Source organism: Musca vetustissima, unplaced genomic scaffold (genome assembly GCF_032173495.1).
Source record: "Musca vetustissima isolate MV318-11 ecotype Yass unplaced genomic scaffold, APGP_CSIRO_Mvet_v1 utg1266, whole genome shotgun sequence".
In the NCBI taxonomy this organism is placed as follows: Eukaryota; Metazoa; Arthropoda; class Insecta; order Diptera; family Muscidae; genus Musca; species Musca vetustissima.
The window spans coordinates 272,908-290,079 of NW_026882875.1; the positions used below are offsets into that span (position 1 = coordinate 272,908).

Here is a 17,172-nt window from a genome sequence, read left to right on the forward strand (position 1 = left end):
CCTCTGTGGGGAAGGTACCAGAAGGAGTAGAACAATGGGACTTATCTTCCTACTTGATCTCGGCTTGGTAAAGATAATAGATTGAACAAAGTTTTGTTAAAATCGGATAGTCCGTTTGTGACTCACTGTATGTGGCGAGCCTATGAACTAGGATAATTGACATGGCTCGAAAATGAGCAAAATTGCAAATTTAGGAAAATTAATTTTTTGGAAAATTTTTTGGAAAATCGCATATTTTTTTACCAAGAAACAATGTTGGATAATAACTAAGATTTTGACCGAATACATTTATTTTAGTTGATATTATAGCTATGTATGTTCAGAATAACGTGCTAAAATTTGGAATGTTACTGTAGGCTTCAATCAGAAAAGTGCTGTAGGATATCATATAGCCGGTCCTACTTTTGTTCTATCCTTACTTGTTTTTCTTTCATGTTCTTTTTTAAAGTTCCGTTCCAGAACCTAAAGGATTCTACTCATCTTATATGTTTTGCAACATTTTACTCGAAAACCGTTCCTCAACCCACAAAACTGGTAAAACATTGACTCAAATTTAACAGAGCACAAAACAAAATGGCATTCTCTTTATAAACTTTTTACTCGAGAAATTTGGTCGAGTAAAAATGGTAAACAGGAATGCCTACTTCTGATTGGCTGTTATGTTGATTTTGAAGTATTGCCATCTAATTTTGGCACATTTACTAGATTTGCGTTCCCGAACTTTTCAAATTATTTTGAACTCTGAGAGTAATTTTGAAATGTTTCCCTTTTACTAGATTTACTATTAAAAAGTACTGGAACAGACCATAATTGTCTTAAACATTGAAAATAAATAAATTAAGTCATCACATTAGAAATAAATTTGATAAATTATATTCTACTTGAATTTGAACGACCCAGCGTTTAGTTAACTTAAAAAACAAAGAAGCGTACAACAAAAACTTAAGACCCCAATAATGCTGCTGACACCCACCTCTGACAATGATGGTGATGTTTCTCATTAAATATTTTAATTTGTGACATTTGCATCCGATTTTAGCGCTCATGTTATTTTTGTGGCTGTTGATGATGATGATGACTGTCATTATGAAAACAATTATTTGTCTGCTGGTTGACTCGTTTGCTGTCTGTATGTCTGTCACCGTTACTTCTATAAATTTACAAACTCTTCTAAATTTGACAAATCATTTGCATTCGAAAAAAAACACCGAGACACTACATCACACTAACCATCCGGTAACCCGTCCCATTTATGAATCATCTGTACATGAGGTATCTGTTCGTGAACCGTTTCACAGTACTGTGTAATGACTTTGATTATTTAAATTTAATTTGTTAAATAAAAAGTGATATAGTTCCACATTTTGATGTATACATTAAATAAAAATAATTTTATTTCTGTTGCATTGGCTAATTTTTGTTAATTTATAAAAACCTCATCATTCTTTTAAATTTAGTTTAAATTGCATTCTTACTGTGATCAGCATTTCATTTCGACAATTGTTGAGCATTTCTTTTGTTTTCACCGCACCATAACTTCCTTATATTTTGCATTGCATTTCTTAAACCAGATCGCGAAATAAAGATTGATTACCCCTAGCTATACTTACTTACATCATTCAACAGCAATCTCTGTGTAAAACTGCGAAGCGTTGAAAAAAACATGACAACCACACAAAAGATTGCAAAACTTCAGTGACCTTTGAATGTCACCGGACGGTGTCACATTTTTATTTCAAAAGACAAAAACAACCGAAATCTATAGAACAAAGCGTCATAAACACATTGTAATATGTGATCTGGTATTGCCCTGCTGCTGCCTCTGTTGTTTTTGTTGCTCATTACGACACACCCCCTTGTCAATCATTTCCAATTACCAAAAAAAAAAGAGATGGTGATTTTGTCAGAGTGTTTAATTTTAGTCACATCTCGTCAACGGTGATCGTTTAACATATTCTTTGTTATGACCATACAATAACAAAATTTTGTAATTGGAAAATATTGAAGGGGTATTCTATATAAAAAGATCCATAAAAATTGGATGAACTTTATTTAAAAAAAATGAGATTATTCAAATATCGAAAATTCTACATCGGACTTATATCTATACACAGAAAACATAATTCGTATATTACATGAATAGTGTTCAGAAATTGTTGCCAATGTCAGAATTTCTGCATTTTATGAATGCAATTCATAAAACTTTAAATGCTGGTTTATTGTCAGATAGAGATCAAAAAACAACTTTGGAGTGTGTTATGTGGTTTCTATCGCAACGAAATTCTTTGTCGTTTTAATTTTTCTATTTTAATTTTATGTTTTGTTCTTCTCCTTTGTTATGTCTAGTTATTCCGTTATTCTAATTTACTTACATGTTAATGTTCTGCATCATTTAAACAATTTTATTCAATGTTAAACATTCGAATGTTTAATATATTTTAATTAGAATTTATATCGAAATAATTTGGAAAACACATATGCGAATTTTGTAACACCGACGCAGAGGTCGGTAAGAGTGTCTGAAATAAAGAAACAATGGAATGCAAATCGAATGAGTGAAGGGACGACCGTTGTTGGCAAGATAAACAACCGCCTTTGTTTTTGTAAAAAAAATTAAAAGAAAAGAGAAAGGTAGAGAGAGAGAGAGAGAAAAAATGAGCGCAAATAGTGCTAAAGTGGAGCTGTGTTGAACATAACTAAATTGAGAGTAAGTGTCAGGGATGGAAAATTCAGTACAATAGTACTTTTTCAGTACTTTTTTACCCAAAAAAGTACCGTAGTACCCCCGTGACCATTTCAGTACCATTCCAATCCTTCATTACACCATGATATATATTTTTTGGATTAGAATTTTTTATGGTTTTGACCGGCAAAAGTATTGCAGATAAAGATATTGATGTGATTGCAATATTCATCTTTAAAAATAGGTTTGCGCTGATAACTGTTCAGTTATGATTGAAATTACAAACATTAAATTAATTTGTCAGTTCCAATCTTTTTAACTGGATATGTTTGTCAGATACTCAATTTGGCATACTCTGTGCTATCTCCTGATTACATTCTTAGTCGTCGTGATTACTTCAATTATTTTCAAGAGCACTTTGGAACTGAAATTCATGTTAGTTTGGGGTATATTGGCTTTCGAGAAAGTGGGAGTGAAATTAAAATTAGTCAATAGAATACATATTCAAATGCAATCGAAAGAAGCAAGAATTATCATATTATCACCATCAAAAAGATAATCTATGTGATGATATCCTGAAAATCGATCTTTATGAAACTGAATAAAATGTTTTTTTTTTTATTTTCTTGAAGAAAGTACTATTTTATTAAAAAAAGTACTCTTTTGGTACATTTACACATTTTTCATTTTCCATCCCTGGTAAGTGTGTGAGCGTAAGTGAGAGAAAATCATCAAAAATGACTGACCAAAAGAGAAAAAAAAGAGAAAACGTGTTTAGCCATCACAGCTATCGTACAATTTTGTGCATTAGTGAAGTAGAGCAACATTTTTGCAAAAAAAAAAAAAAAAAATAGTGGCTTTCCTATGATTATACGAATTTGTACTTGCATTATATTATTTTCAGTGAAGGAGACTCTAGGGTGTCTTCTAGGATGATTATAAATATGATAAGGATTCTATTTATGTTAGTTGGATCGGAGACCACTAGACATATGAAAGGCCTAACCACGGTTGAGCAATTTTAAAAGTAATTTTGTAAATATAGAAGGCTATTCAAAATTTATAGGAATTTTAATTTGTATTCCCTAAATTTACATATGAGGACGTAACATGCAAAAGGAAACTTTATGTCTAAGTTTTTTGTAGAATATTCTAAGGGGGTTATAGCACACCCGGAGAAATGATTGGCCGTCATATGTTGGCCATACGCTAAATTCTGATCTCTATTGTCAACAACTGCACCGTTTAAAAATAGCAATTGACCAGAAACGGTCGGAATTGACCAACAGGAGAGGTGTCGTGTTCCATCAGGACACCGCTAGGCCACACATATCTACAGTGTCTCTCCAGAAACTTCGGAAGCTTGTTTGGGAAGTTTAAATGCATCCGCCATATAGTCTGGAGTTGGCACCAAGCGATTATCACCTTTTTCTTGCATTGCAAAATTTCTTTAATGATAAAAAAATGTCGGAAAAATTTACTAAGGGCCCTTATAATACCTCCTAACCGAAGAATCGCATACGAAAATTTTTTTGTATTTATTTATTCACATTCTCCAACAATTATTAGCCACCCTACACCCCATTTGCTGAAAGAACTCAAAATGGAAAACGACAACAACAAAAAATAAAACCAACAACTTTATTATAAAGTAATTTTAATAGTGCAAACCATAAATAGCCTTTAATTTATTTTCTTGCATTCCTGGCAATTTTTCATTAGCCATGACAAGTGTTTGAAGTTATTTGCTGTTGCTGCAACACTGCTTTTGTTGTTGCAGTATGATTTTCCAGCTACAACTATTAAGGCAATTCTATGATGGGGATAGCAACTCTATTAAAATCCAGTTTACCTTGGAGCCCTCCTGCCTTAAAGAGCAAACGAAGTTTCACCCAACATAGAAAAAAAAAACAATCGTCAAAGAAATACGGACAAGGACGTTAGGGCTAAATAACACGTTCCGGTTTTGTGTTTTCCTTTTCGCCCAGGCTGCATAACAAATGCAGTTTTCTGATGCTGCTGTTCCTGTTGTTGTTCTAGTTGTTGTTGACTAAATCAATGCAATTATTTTATTAGTGCAACAGCATGGCCAGCCCAATGGTTCCTTAATGCATTCATCAATAATTTCATGCTGTGGGCAATATTATGATGAAGGGGAGAGATCTCTTCTTACCTCCCTGACCAATCAGTGTTTTACTCTGTTTGGTAAAGTGTTTTGGTCTGAATGGCTGCAAATCAAGATTCACAACATCTTTGGTGTTGTATTAGAGGCAAGTTGTGTTGTACGTTGGCTTTGAAAGTTTTTTCTTTATATTATGGATTCGTGGTTGCTTTCTTGGTAGAATCTATTTTTAAATTATTTCACTTTTTACCAATACTAATAAAAATGTGTATCAGAGACTCGAATATTTTTCAAGTATTTAGATTATTTGCCGTTCTTAACTTCGTCTCTAATACTTTCATTTGCAAATATGGATAACAAAAAAACATCAACGCTAAAGCAGTATGTCATGTTTGTTTTGGGTTTAATTATTCGAATACCCTTAGCGGTGATATAAAAATGGTAGAGTTGCCATAGTTATGCTTAGAAAGTCGGGACCTTTATATAAGAACTTTGAGGCTGTAAATTGTCTGATAGTTTGAGTTGGGAATGAATTCGAAAATAATTAATTCCTTGGAGTGGTATGCAAAAGGAACAATCAGGAATAGGTCAGAATCATTCATTCATCTAGTTCATTCTGCTACAGTCGTTCATTTTTTGCTCTCGTTCACTTAGTACCTTTTGATTCTATAGATCTTCCCGTTCATTGACCGAATTCACAGACGTGTACCAATGCACAATTGAGCTATGGAACTGAAACAAGAACCTAATTATTTTTGTGCAGATTGTTCAAATCAAGTATTTCGCAAATGGAATGAACAGTACAAGGCTCGTTAGCCTAGTTACCTTCGATCCGATCATTCATTTAGGGTCCTCCCATTCATTGGCCAAACTAATTGAAATGTACTAATTTACCAATTAACGATTGAACTATGGAACTAGTTGAATGACTTAGTTCCATTTGTGAGCTAACCAAAACATTCGAACCGCTTCAGGAACTAACTGCTAGTAATTTGTTCATGCGCTGAAAAAAAATTAAATACCAAACCTCAGACATTTAGTTTTGAAATTGACGTAGGTAATTTAACATACTGAACATTATGTTGGACCTTTATATGAGTGCTTTATTGAAAATGTCTCCAACAATTTTTAAATATCTTCGGAATGGGAATTACTGACCAACCAACCTCCCCACCTTGGAAATTATGTTAGACCTTTATATGGGCGTTTAATTGATTTTTTTTTCAAAATATTTGAAATTGATATATTGATGAAATCCGTCCAAAACTAAAAATCATATTTCCCAATTTCTGGTTTACAGCCCGATCGCTTCACCCAAATATAATTGTACCAAATAATGGTACTAAAATTGTCAGAATTATATTTGTTTAGAACATACCTCACGTATTTCCAAAACTTCCTATATACCCCAATAATGATTCTAACTCCATTGGTTCTTTTGGTTCACCAAATACAAAATTCAAATTGTATCAAATTTAGTACTATTTACTATCCATAAGTATGAATTTCCACAACTACATCCATACCCCTATCTAGTGTACGATAGGCAGTAATCTTAAATCTAATTTCAGTGTTCACCTAAATCCAAATTGTACCAAATAGAGTACGATTTAGTACTTTTTGTATACATAAGTGAAAAATTTCTAGAGTTGGGCAATCTAGTTCACTTAGCGGATCGATCTTTCTCGTTCCTTTTTTAAAAAGGAACTAGTTCCTTAATGTAATTCTTCTGCTCCATATAGTTTCTTTACTCCATACAGTTCCTTTGCTCTTTATAGTTCCTTTGCTCCGTATAGTTTCTTTACTCCATACAGTTCCATTGCTCCAAATAGTTCCTTTGCCCCATACAGTTCCTTTGCTCTTTATAGTTCCTTTACTTCAAATAGTTCATTTTCTCCATATAGTTACGGCTCCTGCATAGTTCCTTTTAATCTGGGAATAAAGAAACGAGATCAGAAAAAAGAACGAGAAAAAAGGAAAAGAAAAAAGTACGAGATCAAAAAGGAACGAGATCAGAGAAAGGAACTATATTAATTAATGAGCTGGAACTAGTTCCGATCGTTCCTTTCTCGGAATAGTTCCAATGAACTAATTCGTTCCGGAACTAACAAAATCTGAATATTTCCAAAATTAGATACATATTCCAATTTTACTCTCCGGCGATAATGTTAATTTCAGAATTTCAGCTCCATCTGTACCTCCAAATTAAAATTGTACCAAATATAGTACCATATAGCACTTTCCGTATACATGAATACACATTACAAAAACCACCTCCTTATATTGACCCCACTTCTCAACATTGATTCGCATTCCAATTTTCAAGTTTTAAGTTCTATCCGCTCTAATGCTACGAAATTGTACGATATCTAGTGCATTTTAGTACTTTCGGAGAGTTATAGTTCGAATTTCCAAAAAAAAAAAAAAAACTCTTTTGTATATCATGTGATCTTCATTCAAAATTTAAGAGTTCTAGGTCCGCCGGTTCGCCAAATACAAATGACATCATTTAGTACTTTTAGCACTTTGTGTGCCGTTCTAGTACGGATTTCCAAAACCCAGCCTTATCTGACACCTTCGGACTAAGCATGAATTGATTGAAATCGGTTCATATATCGATATAGAGCAAATATTTTATGTCAAATCAAAGGTCCACTAATACTACTGTCCGATGGTTCCCATACAACTAAAATCATTAGAGAAGAACATTTGTTGGTTTAAACCGGTATATATTAGTGTAGGCTACAGAAAGAATCTGAGTAACATCCCTTGTATTCTCAAAGTTCTTTCATTCCTAAATGGCTTCTGATCTTTTAGCAATTGTAAGTCCACAGTTTTGTATTGTCCCACAACAGACCCAGTCGACTTTATTATTTCCATACAAATTTTTCTTATGCCAGTTCCCTGAGATCTGGTAACCCTCTATCACCGAATGAATTGACTGACTCTACCTGTGGCACACGCTACATATCGCACGGCTACAGGAATAAGCGACGACGCATCATCAGCAACATCAACTTGATTACGCTCGCTGCTTTTATTATTATTTTTAGAATAGCCAAGTGGCAATAATCTTTGGTTGGTGCAATTACAGCGGCTAAATGTGGCGTGCCAGCGGTATTAGCGTAAAACGACGAAAACGCGTACGGATGAATGTACGTGCGAATGTAATACAATAACAATGATAAGCAACAACAAGTTGTTGTACAACAATCTCCAAAAAAGAAAACGAAAACAAAAACATCAATGTGGAACTTCTTGTTCTTTACATTGGATCTCTCGCCAAAGTCAATTTTCTCTTAACATCCACAGCGTTGGTGAGATAGTGAGTGGCTCCCACAACAGATGTTTACCTTTTTATTTTGTTGTTGTTGCATTTTGTTTTGTATTGATTTGTTGTGGTTGGTTTCGATTTTGATTTTTGTTGTTTCCTAGGTATCGATTTTATTGTGTTGTGTGTTGTTGTTGCTGCTGTTATTGTTTTCTTTGTCGTTTACTTCTTTGTTAAGTGTAAATTATAGACCGGTCTGGTTTGGGTTAGGTGATGGGGTATTTTTTGCAAAAAGGGAGAACACATTTTTGCTTTGTTTGGAGGTTCGTTGGTTCTGTAGCTTGTGTCCCCTGAGCGCAGTGGGCCCCTGTACAAAGGTTTCGTTTGTTTTCGTTTAATGATTTTTGTTCTATTCCCTTTTTCCATTTTTTATTTGTCATAGTCACTGTTTTGGGATTTTGTTGTTGTTATTGACGGTATCTTTATGGAGTTTCTTGAAAAGTTTACTTTGCACAATGGGCTAATCGGCTATAAAAATATTTAAAAGGCATTAAGAGATTTGAAATGTTTGCCGATTTTTAAATGGCTGACGAACGAACGTGAATTACGGGTGCTATATAAAAACTGATTTTTACCAACATCCATAGAGTTCGCCCTGGTTCAAATGAATTATCTGAGCCAAGGCATACAGCGTTTTCTATTGTATGTTTCAAACACATGATATCCTGCACCACAATATGGTGTAGTGTGCAATCGTATCTTGGCATTGAAGTTAAGAAATTGATATGCCTCCTGATTCTCTCTCACCAATCTACACGGTCATATGTCAAAATGACCCATTGTGCATTAGCCTCACGTATCTCACCTTCTACATTTTTAGTTTTTTTTGCCTTGTGTGAGCAAACAACTTGAATCATTTGGTAAAGAAATATTCTCCCCAAAGACAAATATTACGAATGGCATGGTAGAATGGAAGTAATAATAACAACAATAACCTAAACCTATAACAGCAAACAACGACTGGGCTGGAAAGCACATATGGGTGACAACTATGCAGAGATGGAAAATACGTATTGAATATTGAAGGGAAAGTTCATGTGTTACTGCCAAGGGGTGTAACGATCAATAAAAACTATTAGGTTGGGAAAAAATAAATTTTTTAGGCCGGTCGTCGAAAATATCGATAAAATCGGAGAAATGATCGAAGTTGACCGGCGTGTTAGCAGCCATAACATCTCCCAGGAGCTAAAAATCGACCATAAAACTGTTTTAAACGGCATGTAGATTATAATTTTTATCGGGATTTATTTAACATATATACAATGGAATTGACAATATATACCCACTGGTAAAATAGTGAAAAAGCGCTAAGTTCGGCCGGGCCGACTTTGGATACCCTCCACCATAGGTATATTGACAGGTATTTGAAATTAATATATAGGGAACATACTAAAACATGGACCTATACAAACAGATTATGTAAACCATAATGTACAACAAATACAAATTTGAGCAATTTTTAATGGCGATTTTTCCTAAAATCTGAAAGATCCAAAACGTGGACCGATACTGATAACGTAATTTAGATTACAAAGTTATATAGGCTATGCCTAAATATTGATTACATAGTGTAGGAAGTAGCGAATATTCGGGGACATCATTATATGAGGGTTAAGCCTAATTAATGACCGGTAAATGATATTTTAAACCCAATTTTCATTAATTTTTTATATTTTTAATTCTTTTCTTCAGGAGGTATCATTATATGGAGGAGATTATTGTCAGGTTTGAGGGTGATGATTACAACAGATGGCTTAATCGTCTTGGTAGGGTAAAAACTGACTACTCCCTGTAACGACTACCCCCCATATTATGGCAGAATAGAATGGGGACACAACCCCAATACACGGAACAAATCGGATAACTATTTTAATATAAAGTAAAAAGGGTTTATATGGGGACTACCCCTAAAAGGGGGAGAATATTAATCATTTTTGGCTGGGAGATTTGCTACCATATACGACTACAAAATGCCAAATTTCAGCAAAATCGGTTAAAAAACGCGCTGAAGAACCTCAAAATATCGAAAATTTGGGGTACTCTTATATGGGGACTAACAGAAGAAATTGGCCTATATTTATAATTTTTAGTGGAGAGATTTGTTACCTAATAAGAACTCATAGTAACAAATTTCAGCGAATTCGGTTGAAAAACACGCTCAAGAACACCAAAACACTGAAAATGGGGGGTACCCTTATATGGGGGCTACCCGAAAAAATTGACCTATATTTATAATTTTAAGTGGAGAGATTTGCTACCAAATAAGAACTCAAAGTTCTAAATTAAACCTAATTCGGGCGAAATTTTTGGATAAAAACCTCCAAAAACTGAAAATTGGGAGGTACCGTTATATTGGAACTATATTTATAATTTAATGTGGAGACATTTGGTATCCAAAAATAATCTATTGTACCAAATTTGAGCGAACTCGGTTGTAAAACGCTCTCAAGAAGCCCAAAATACCGAAAATTGGGGTGTACCCTTATATGGAAGCTATGCGATATAGCCCATCATCGAACTTGACCTGCCTGCAGACAAAAGACTCTATGCAAAATTTTGGCGTTCTATATCAATTCGTTTAGACGTTAGATTGATTACAACAAACAGACCTACATGCAAGAATATATATACTTTATAGGGTCGGAAATGATTATTTCGATGCGTTACAAACGGGAAAACAAAACTAATATACCCTCCAGACTATGGTGGAGGGTATACGAATTGGTATCTAGGGAAGATTGTGAAAATCGACTACTACAGTTTTTGGCAAATATAGAGCAGGACTTCTATGAGAGAGGCATTATAAAGTTACCTTTAAAATGGCCACAAATTATGCAGCAAACGGTGCATTTTAAATAAAGTCCTATTTTTCATATAAAAATAATGGATTTCTTGTTCCCCAACCTAATATTAGGAGGAAAAAATTTATAATTCCGAGATAATTGAATGAAGTCTATACCAATATTTTTACCATAAGAACAATTATAAAGGTTTTGTAATGGTATGGAGTTGTATGAGCACTGCCGGAGTAGGAAATCTCGTTTTTATTGAAGAAATTATGGATAATATTTTTATCAAGATAATGACCCCAAACGCAAATCCCAGATCGTTCGAGAATGGATGCTTTATAATTGTCCAAAATTGATTCAAACACCTCCTCAGTCGGATTTGAATCCTATAGAGGACTTATGGAGTATTTTGGGAGAAATATTAGAAGCCATAACATTTCTAGGATACCAAATGTTGAATGGGGAAAATTCAGACATCTTACACGGAAAACTTGGTAAAATCTATGATGGCAAGGTTGAAAGTTGTAAAAGATAACAAGGTATATCATACTGAGTATTCAAAAAATCGTCAAAAAACTTTTATCTTGGATACTTTTCGCTGTGAGGTTGTAATTGCATTTTTTAACAAACATTATTTTTTATATTGCATTCACATAAATACTGTTTATTTTATTGAATTAATTTTAAGTGGAAATGTTCAGGTTCACAAGTTAAAAAGAATAAAATTTAATTCATTGATTAACATGCATTTATGTCACTTTTATTATAAAAAAACCAAGTGGATACTTTCGACTATGACTAACTGTTCATTTCTGTTTTAGAGAAAACAAACCACCTTAAAAAATTCTTTCCGTTCTAATCATATAGCGTATAAAAACGAAGAATATCACCTCTAGAGTTAGAGTATGAAATCATTCTTATTGGACACACTCAATCAGTCCAATAATTATCAACTGAATCACATATAACATTCCCAACCCTGCAATTGACTATCTTTCTTACCAACAGGTAAACAAAAACTGCCGCACACATTCATACATAACCATTTAACTGAAAACCACGATAGTTTGTTTTTATTTTTTTATTTTGGGGGTCTTAAGACATGCAATGATGGTGTCTCCACCACGGAAAGAGAGTAACTCTGAGAGAACGAACGATTGAATGAATGATAACTGAACGACGACAAACATTGTGAGAATTCGTATGTTGGTTGTGGCCGTCTCAGCCAGTGACACAGAGTCCGACGAGCACTTGAGTACGTTTCCGTGAGATTTCTTTGGTTTGTTTTGTTTGGTTTCGTTGCGTTTTGTTGTTGGCCCCAAGCCCCAAATGACATCCACAACTAAACTTCACACAGCCGACGACGGCGACTCAGTTGTTGTTAGTTTAGTTGATGAGAGACTTTCGTGCGGTTAAGACGTGTCTTTTTCCGTTTGTGCCGGTTTCGTGTGTGTGCGTTTTTGTTTTGTATTTAACCATTAAACACTTCGGCGGCGATTGACTGGCAGCTGTTTTTTTTTTTTTTTTGAAACGAATGCGAATTTTATTTTAACGGATATTTTTTGTGTCTATATTTTTTCGTTTTCTGTTTTTTGTGTCTTTCTTGTTGTGTTTTTCGTGTTGTTATTTGGCTGGTTTTCGAGAGTGAGAAAAAAGTGGTAGGAAAACCAAAAACAACAGTAGCGGCAGCAACAGCAAAAAAAAAAAAAAAAACGTAACGAAAGAAACCAAACAAAAGTAGTTAAGCCGGAAACTTATGGAATGAATAAGAAAAATTACAACAACGACAACAAAAGCCGTGAAATAAAGAAAACAACAACAATTATTAAATTTGTGTTTATAAATAATCCAAAATTTGTAAATTGTTAACAGCAGCAGCAGCAACAACAAAGAAATTATTAATTTCTAACTACTATTTTACTGTGTTGTTGTTGTAACGTTTAAAAAGATATTATTGTTGTTGTTCTTACTGTGTTATGGTGTGACGACAGTGGCAAAGTGGAAGAGTGCGAAATAATAAAATTTAATAGTTTAATGACTTTATTTAATTTTTTTCTTTTTTTTTTCATCTTCTGGTTTGTGTGTTTAACTTGTCGCTCTTTTTCAGCGGCAGGCTGTTGAGTTGAAGATACTTGTGTTGTTGTTGTCATCATGGCTGCTGCTAACTTCTTTTTGTGGACAAAATAGTACAACACGAGGCATTGGCTAGATAATTGGCAACAAAACAACAACACCAATTGCTTAAGTGGAGAAACGCTTCTTTTTTTCCAATTTATTGTTAAATTCCAGGGAATTTTTGCCAGTTGAGATGGCAATGAATTGTTTTTGTTTTTTTTTTTTTGAACAATTAATAGTTCGTACTTCGCAAATAGTTCGTACTTCCAGTGAATATTTTTGTGAGATATGATATTTTTTGTATGCAGAAATTTCAGAAATATAGGAATAGGAATATCTGAGAAAAATAGTTCGATTATGGAAGTGGGATGTGTGTAAATTTACATACTCTACAAAATACACTTCAGGCGAAATCGTTTACAACGACATATCGGTTATGACGATATGTGTCGTGAAACGTTCTGCCTTTATTTTGATATCGTTTATAGCAACCAATTTCGCCGGTCCCTTCACCGTCGTTATAAACAAATTCGACTGTATTTAAAATCCTGCCATAATAAAAACAGGAATTTTTCTAAAGTTTTTTAACTGTGAGAAATTTTTTGGAAGTATGTGTAAGAATCTGGGGAATATAAAGTTTCTGATATAACGTTAGATCGAGGAGTTGGATCTGTTATTTTGACATACAGAAATCACACATAGTATAGTTAAAATGAAGGTAAAACAAATGCACCAGATCGGTGAAACAACCTCCAGGACCTTTCAAACACCTAACATGTACAAAAGCGGCAGGATATATTTCGCCAGAACGAACAATTTATACCATCCACTACATGGAAATCTAAGCTTTTAAAGGCAGATCAATTCGGAAAAAAATGAGATTTTGAAAACCAAATTAAATTAGGCAATGCATTTTCACTAAAAAAAAACTATGGATCTAAGCTGATCGTTTATGCAGGGTAGGTCTTCAAAACCCATAATTAAGCGAAAAAAGCAAAAAGGGCCTTAAGTTTGGCCGGACCAAATATTTTGTATACCCAAAATATGGATATTCAAAAGCCAGAAGTATCCATTTGGTTTTTTATAATAAAAATGCCTTATGTGCGTGTTAATCAATGAATTAAATCTTATTCTGTTTTATATGTGAAAATTAACATCTTAACATAAAATAATGCAATATATGTATAACAAAATAATGATTGTTAAACAAAAGCAATTGCAACCTCTCAGTGAAAAGGACCCAATATATTTTTTTAACAAGCTTATTTTTTCTTTTGATGATCAATACTTAGTATGATATCCCTCGTAATCTTTTATAGCTTTCAACCTTGCCGGCCGGCATACATTTTACCAAGTTTTCCGTGCAAGATATCTGGATTTCCCCCCCATTCTACTTGAAAAGCATTTTTCGGACTTGGTATGCTTTGGATGTTATAGCTTCTAATATTTTCTCCAAAATACCCCAGAATTTCTATATAAGAATAAAATCCGGGGACTGAGGAGGTGTTTGATCACTTTTGAATAACTATAAATCATCCATTCTCGAACGATCGGGAACTTATGTTGCCAGATCGAAACAAAATTTAACATGTGTTCACAACAGAGATGGAAGTTTCTAAAACACTTACGTTTTTTTCAGTTTATACCACACTTTTTGTGCTAGGCTAAGAACTTTCCGAATTGCTCTCTTATTTCCGCTATTTTCCGTTGAGATTTTCCTAGTTCAGCATGTTGAAAAACTAATATTCTATCGGCAATCGTTGTGTGGCGTCTCATGGTCTCAAATTCTCACGATAGACATCCAAATAAGAAAACTCACGTGTAAAATGTACAAAAATATCAAAAGCAATATTTAACTTAATATTCCATGAGAAGATTGATTTTTAACCGTTATTAAGGGGACCCCCGATTCTCGGGGTCAAAAAAAAAATTTTTTTTGATTTAATTCGAATCTACACTAATTCAAGAATGTCCCTACAAAATTTCATATGAAAATCTCAAGAAGTCAATAATCCTAGTTCATACGAGAGCCAGACATGTACTCTTTCTAACAACGTTGGAATTTTCGGACTCCGATTTTTTTTTTTTGTAAATTATTTTATTCCCTTCTAAATCTTCAAATATATATGTGCAAAGTTACAAACCTTAACAAGCATTGGTATTGATTTACCAGCCCATTGAAAATCTTGAAAAAAAAAAATCCAGAAAAGGGGGGGTGGGGTTCCCTTAAGTTGTAAATAATACAGTGAGGCTAAATTTGATTTTGTGTAATAATAATTATTTTTTATATTGCATTTATATAAATATTGGTTATTTAATTTCATTAACTTTGAGTAAGGATGTTCATGTTCTCATATAAGAAAAAAAACCGAGTGGATACTTCTACTTTATCTAAAATACCAGCAGTGGGGTTGGAGAATCTGTGTCAGATCTAATAAAATATCCTACCATCTGTTCTTTATGATTTTTAACAGTGCAAAAATTTGTTCCATAAGAAGTGACAATTTAGAATTTATTATTCCTTTTTCGTTACGATACATAAAAAATCGAATTGCTGCAACCCATTTCGTTAGTACTGATAAAAAAAATCCAACTTCAGTTTACCATGTTTACCATGCCACACGAAGACAATCGAACTCATTAAAATTCTCCAAGAATATGTTTTTGTGTGAGGGCATTTATTTCAATCATTGCCGTGTTTTAAGTGGATAGTGGGTTTTTCATTTAAGTCATGAAATATTCAAAAGAATAGTTGAAGGTCTTTCTTACTGCAGTACAAACAAGGCGATTGTGCTAAAGATTTTCTTAACTTCCACTATGAGTAATGGGTGAGTGAATAACTTTAACTGCATGTGGGAGTTTTGTTTTGTTGTTGATTTTAATTCATTCCTTACTTCACTGAGTATTTAGATTGCAAAATAATAAATTAAAATGTTACACCGCACACACACAATAGATGTTAGATTTGTAGACGTTTTTGACAGTGGATCAAAGGCGATTTTTATGGGGGAGAAAAAATAAATAAAAATTAAAGATAAGTCAATAAATTTAAAGGATTAGGGCTGTTAGCAATTGGGATACGTCTATTGAAAACAAATATCCAAAATATTCACTGGAGACGCCATAAAGTGTACATTTTCTCCATGAGAATTATAGCCTCTCCATATTCGTACGTTGTGGGCAGTATGTTTGGAATTATTGTCTTGACTTTCTACAAGACCTTGCTTTTCCGCGCTCTGTAATAGATGTTTCTTCAAAATATTTAGGTATACGTTTTTGTCCATTTTTCCCTCTATGAAAACGAAGCTGAAGACATACAGCCCCACACCATGACTCCTCCTCCACCATGCTTGACCATGTTGATCACATTGTTTTTTTGGTATTTAATATATATTGCAGATAACCCACAAAATCCACATTTTAACCGGTCAAAAAGGCCTGGCTTGAATCAATGTGAGGGCTCAGGGTTTCTCCAACTCCACCAGGTGAAGTGTATATTAAATTTGTCATTTCGTTTGCACACCACGAAATAAAATTAGATTTTGGCCACATATTTTAACCTAATTTGGTTCTTCATATCTTCCTACCATATAATTAATATGCCTTAGCCCGTCATTTTGAAAGTCCCGAAGGATTACTGTTATTTTAAACGTTCACCTATTGGTAGAGTGTAAAAAACCCGCCGGCCGAAGTTTTTACTTGGTTTAATTCGTATTTCTAAGTTGATTCCCAAAAAGAGGATTGGGTCGTTGATAGAGACCTAATTTAATCAGTATTCCCCCATAGACTTTGCTTTGAGCCACTGTACCTTACGCCCGTCACAAATTATAATAAGCCATGTGTGATAATTGTTTTCATAATTTTCAACAATACATACCGGTGTAAAAAAAGGTGTCGATCTGCCATCCATCCATTCATCGTTCATTTACTTTGCCAATGACAATCGTCTAAGAAAAAAAGCCACGACAATGCCGATGAAGTGAAATGATATTGAGATTATGAGTCGCGCAATATGGTGTTGCGATGTTGGTTGGGCAGTAGCCAGCCATGATGACAAAACTCAAAACACTTGAACTTTAAAAATCACAAGAAAACAATAAATAAACGTGAGACCAAAAAGGTGTTGAATTCA

At 33.8% G+C, this 17,172-nt stretch overlaps 1 protein-coding gene across 1 annotated transcript in view; it reads left to right on the forward strand.

Annotated features, from left to right (window-relative positions):
- The window catches only part of LOC133329554 (serine-rich adhesin for platelets-like), a gene marked incomplete at its 5' end in the record, with an annotated part of 31,392 nt that extends 18,258 nt beyond the window's left edge, over positions 1–13,134 (forward strand). The window contains one exon of the mRNA XM_061538030.1: positions 13,033–13,134. Coding sequence (XP_061394014.1) covers positions 13,033–13,134 — 102 coding nt within the window. The remainder of the gene's footprint in view (positions 1–13,032) is intronic.
- Positions 13,135–17,172: the final 4,038 nt, after the last annotated feature.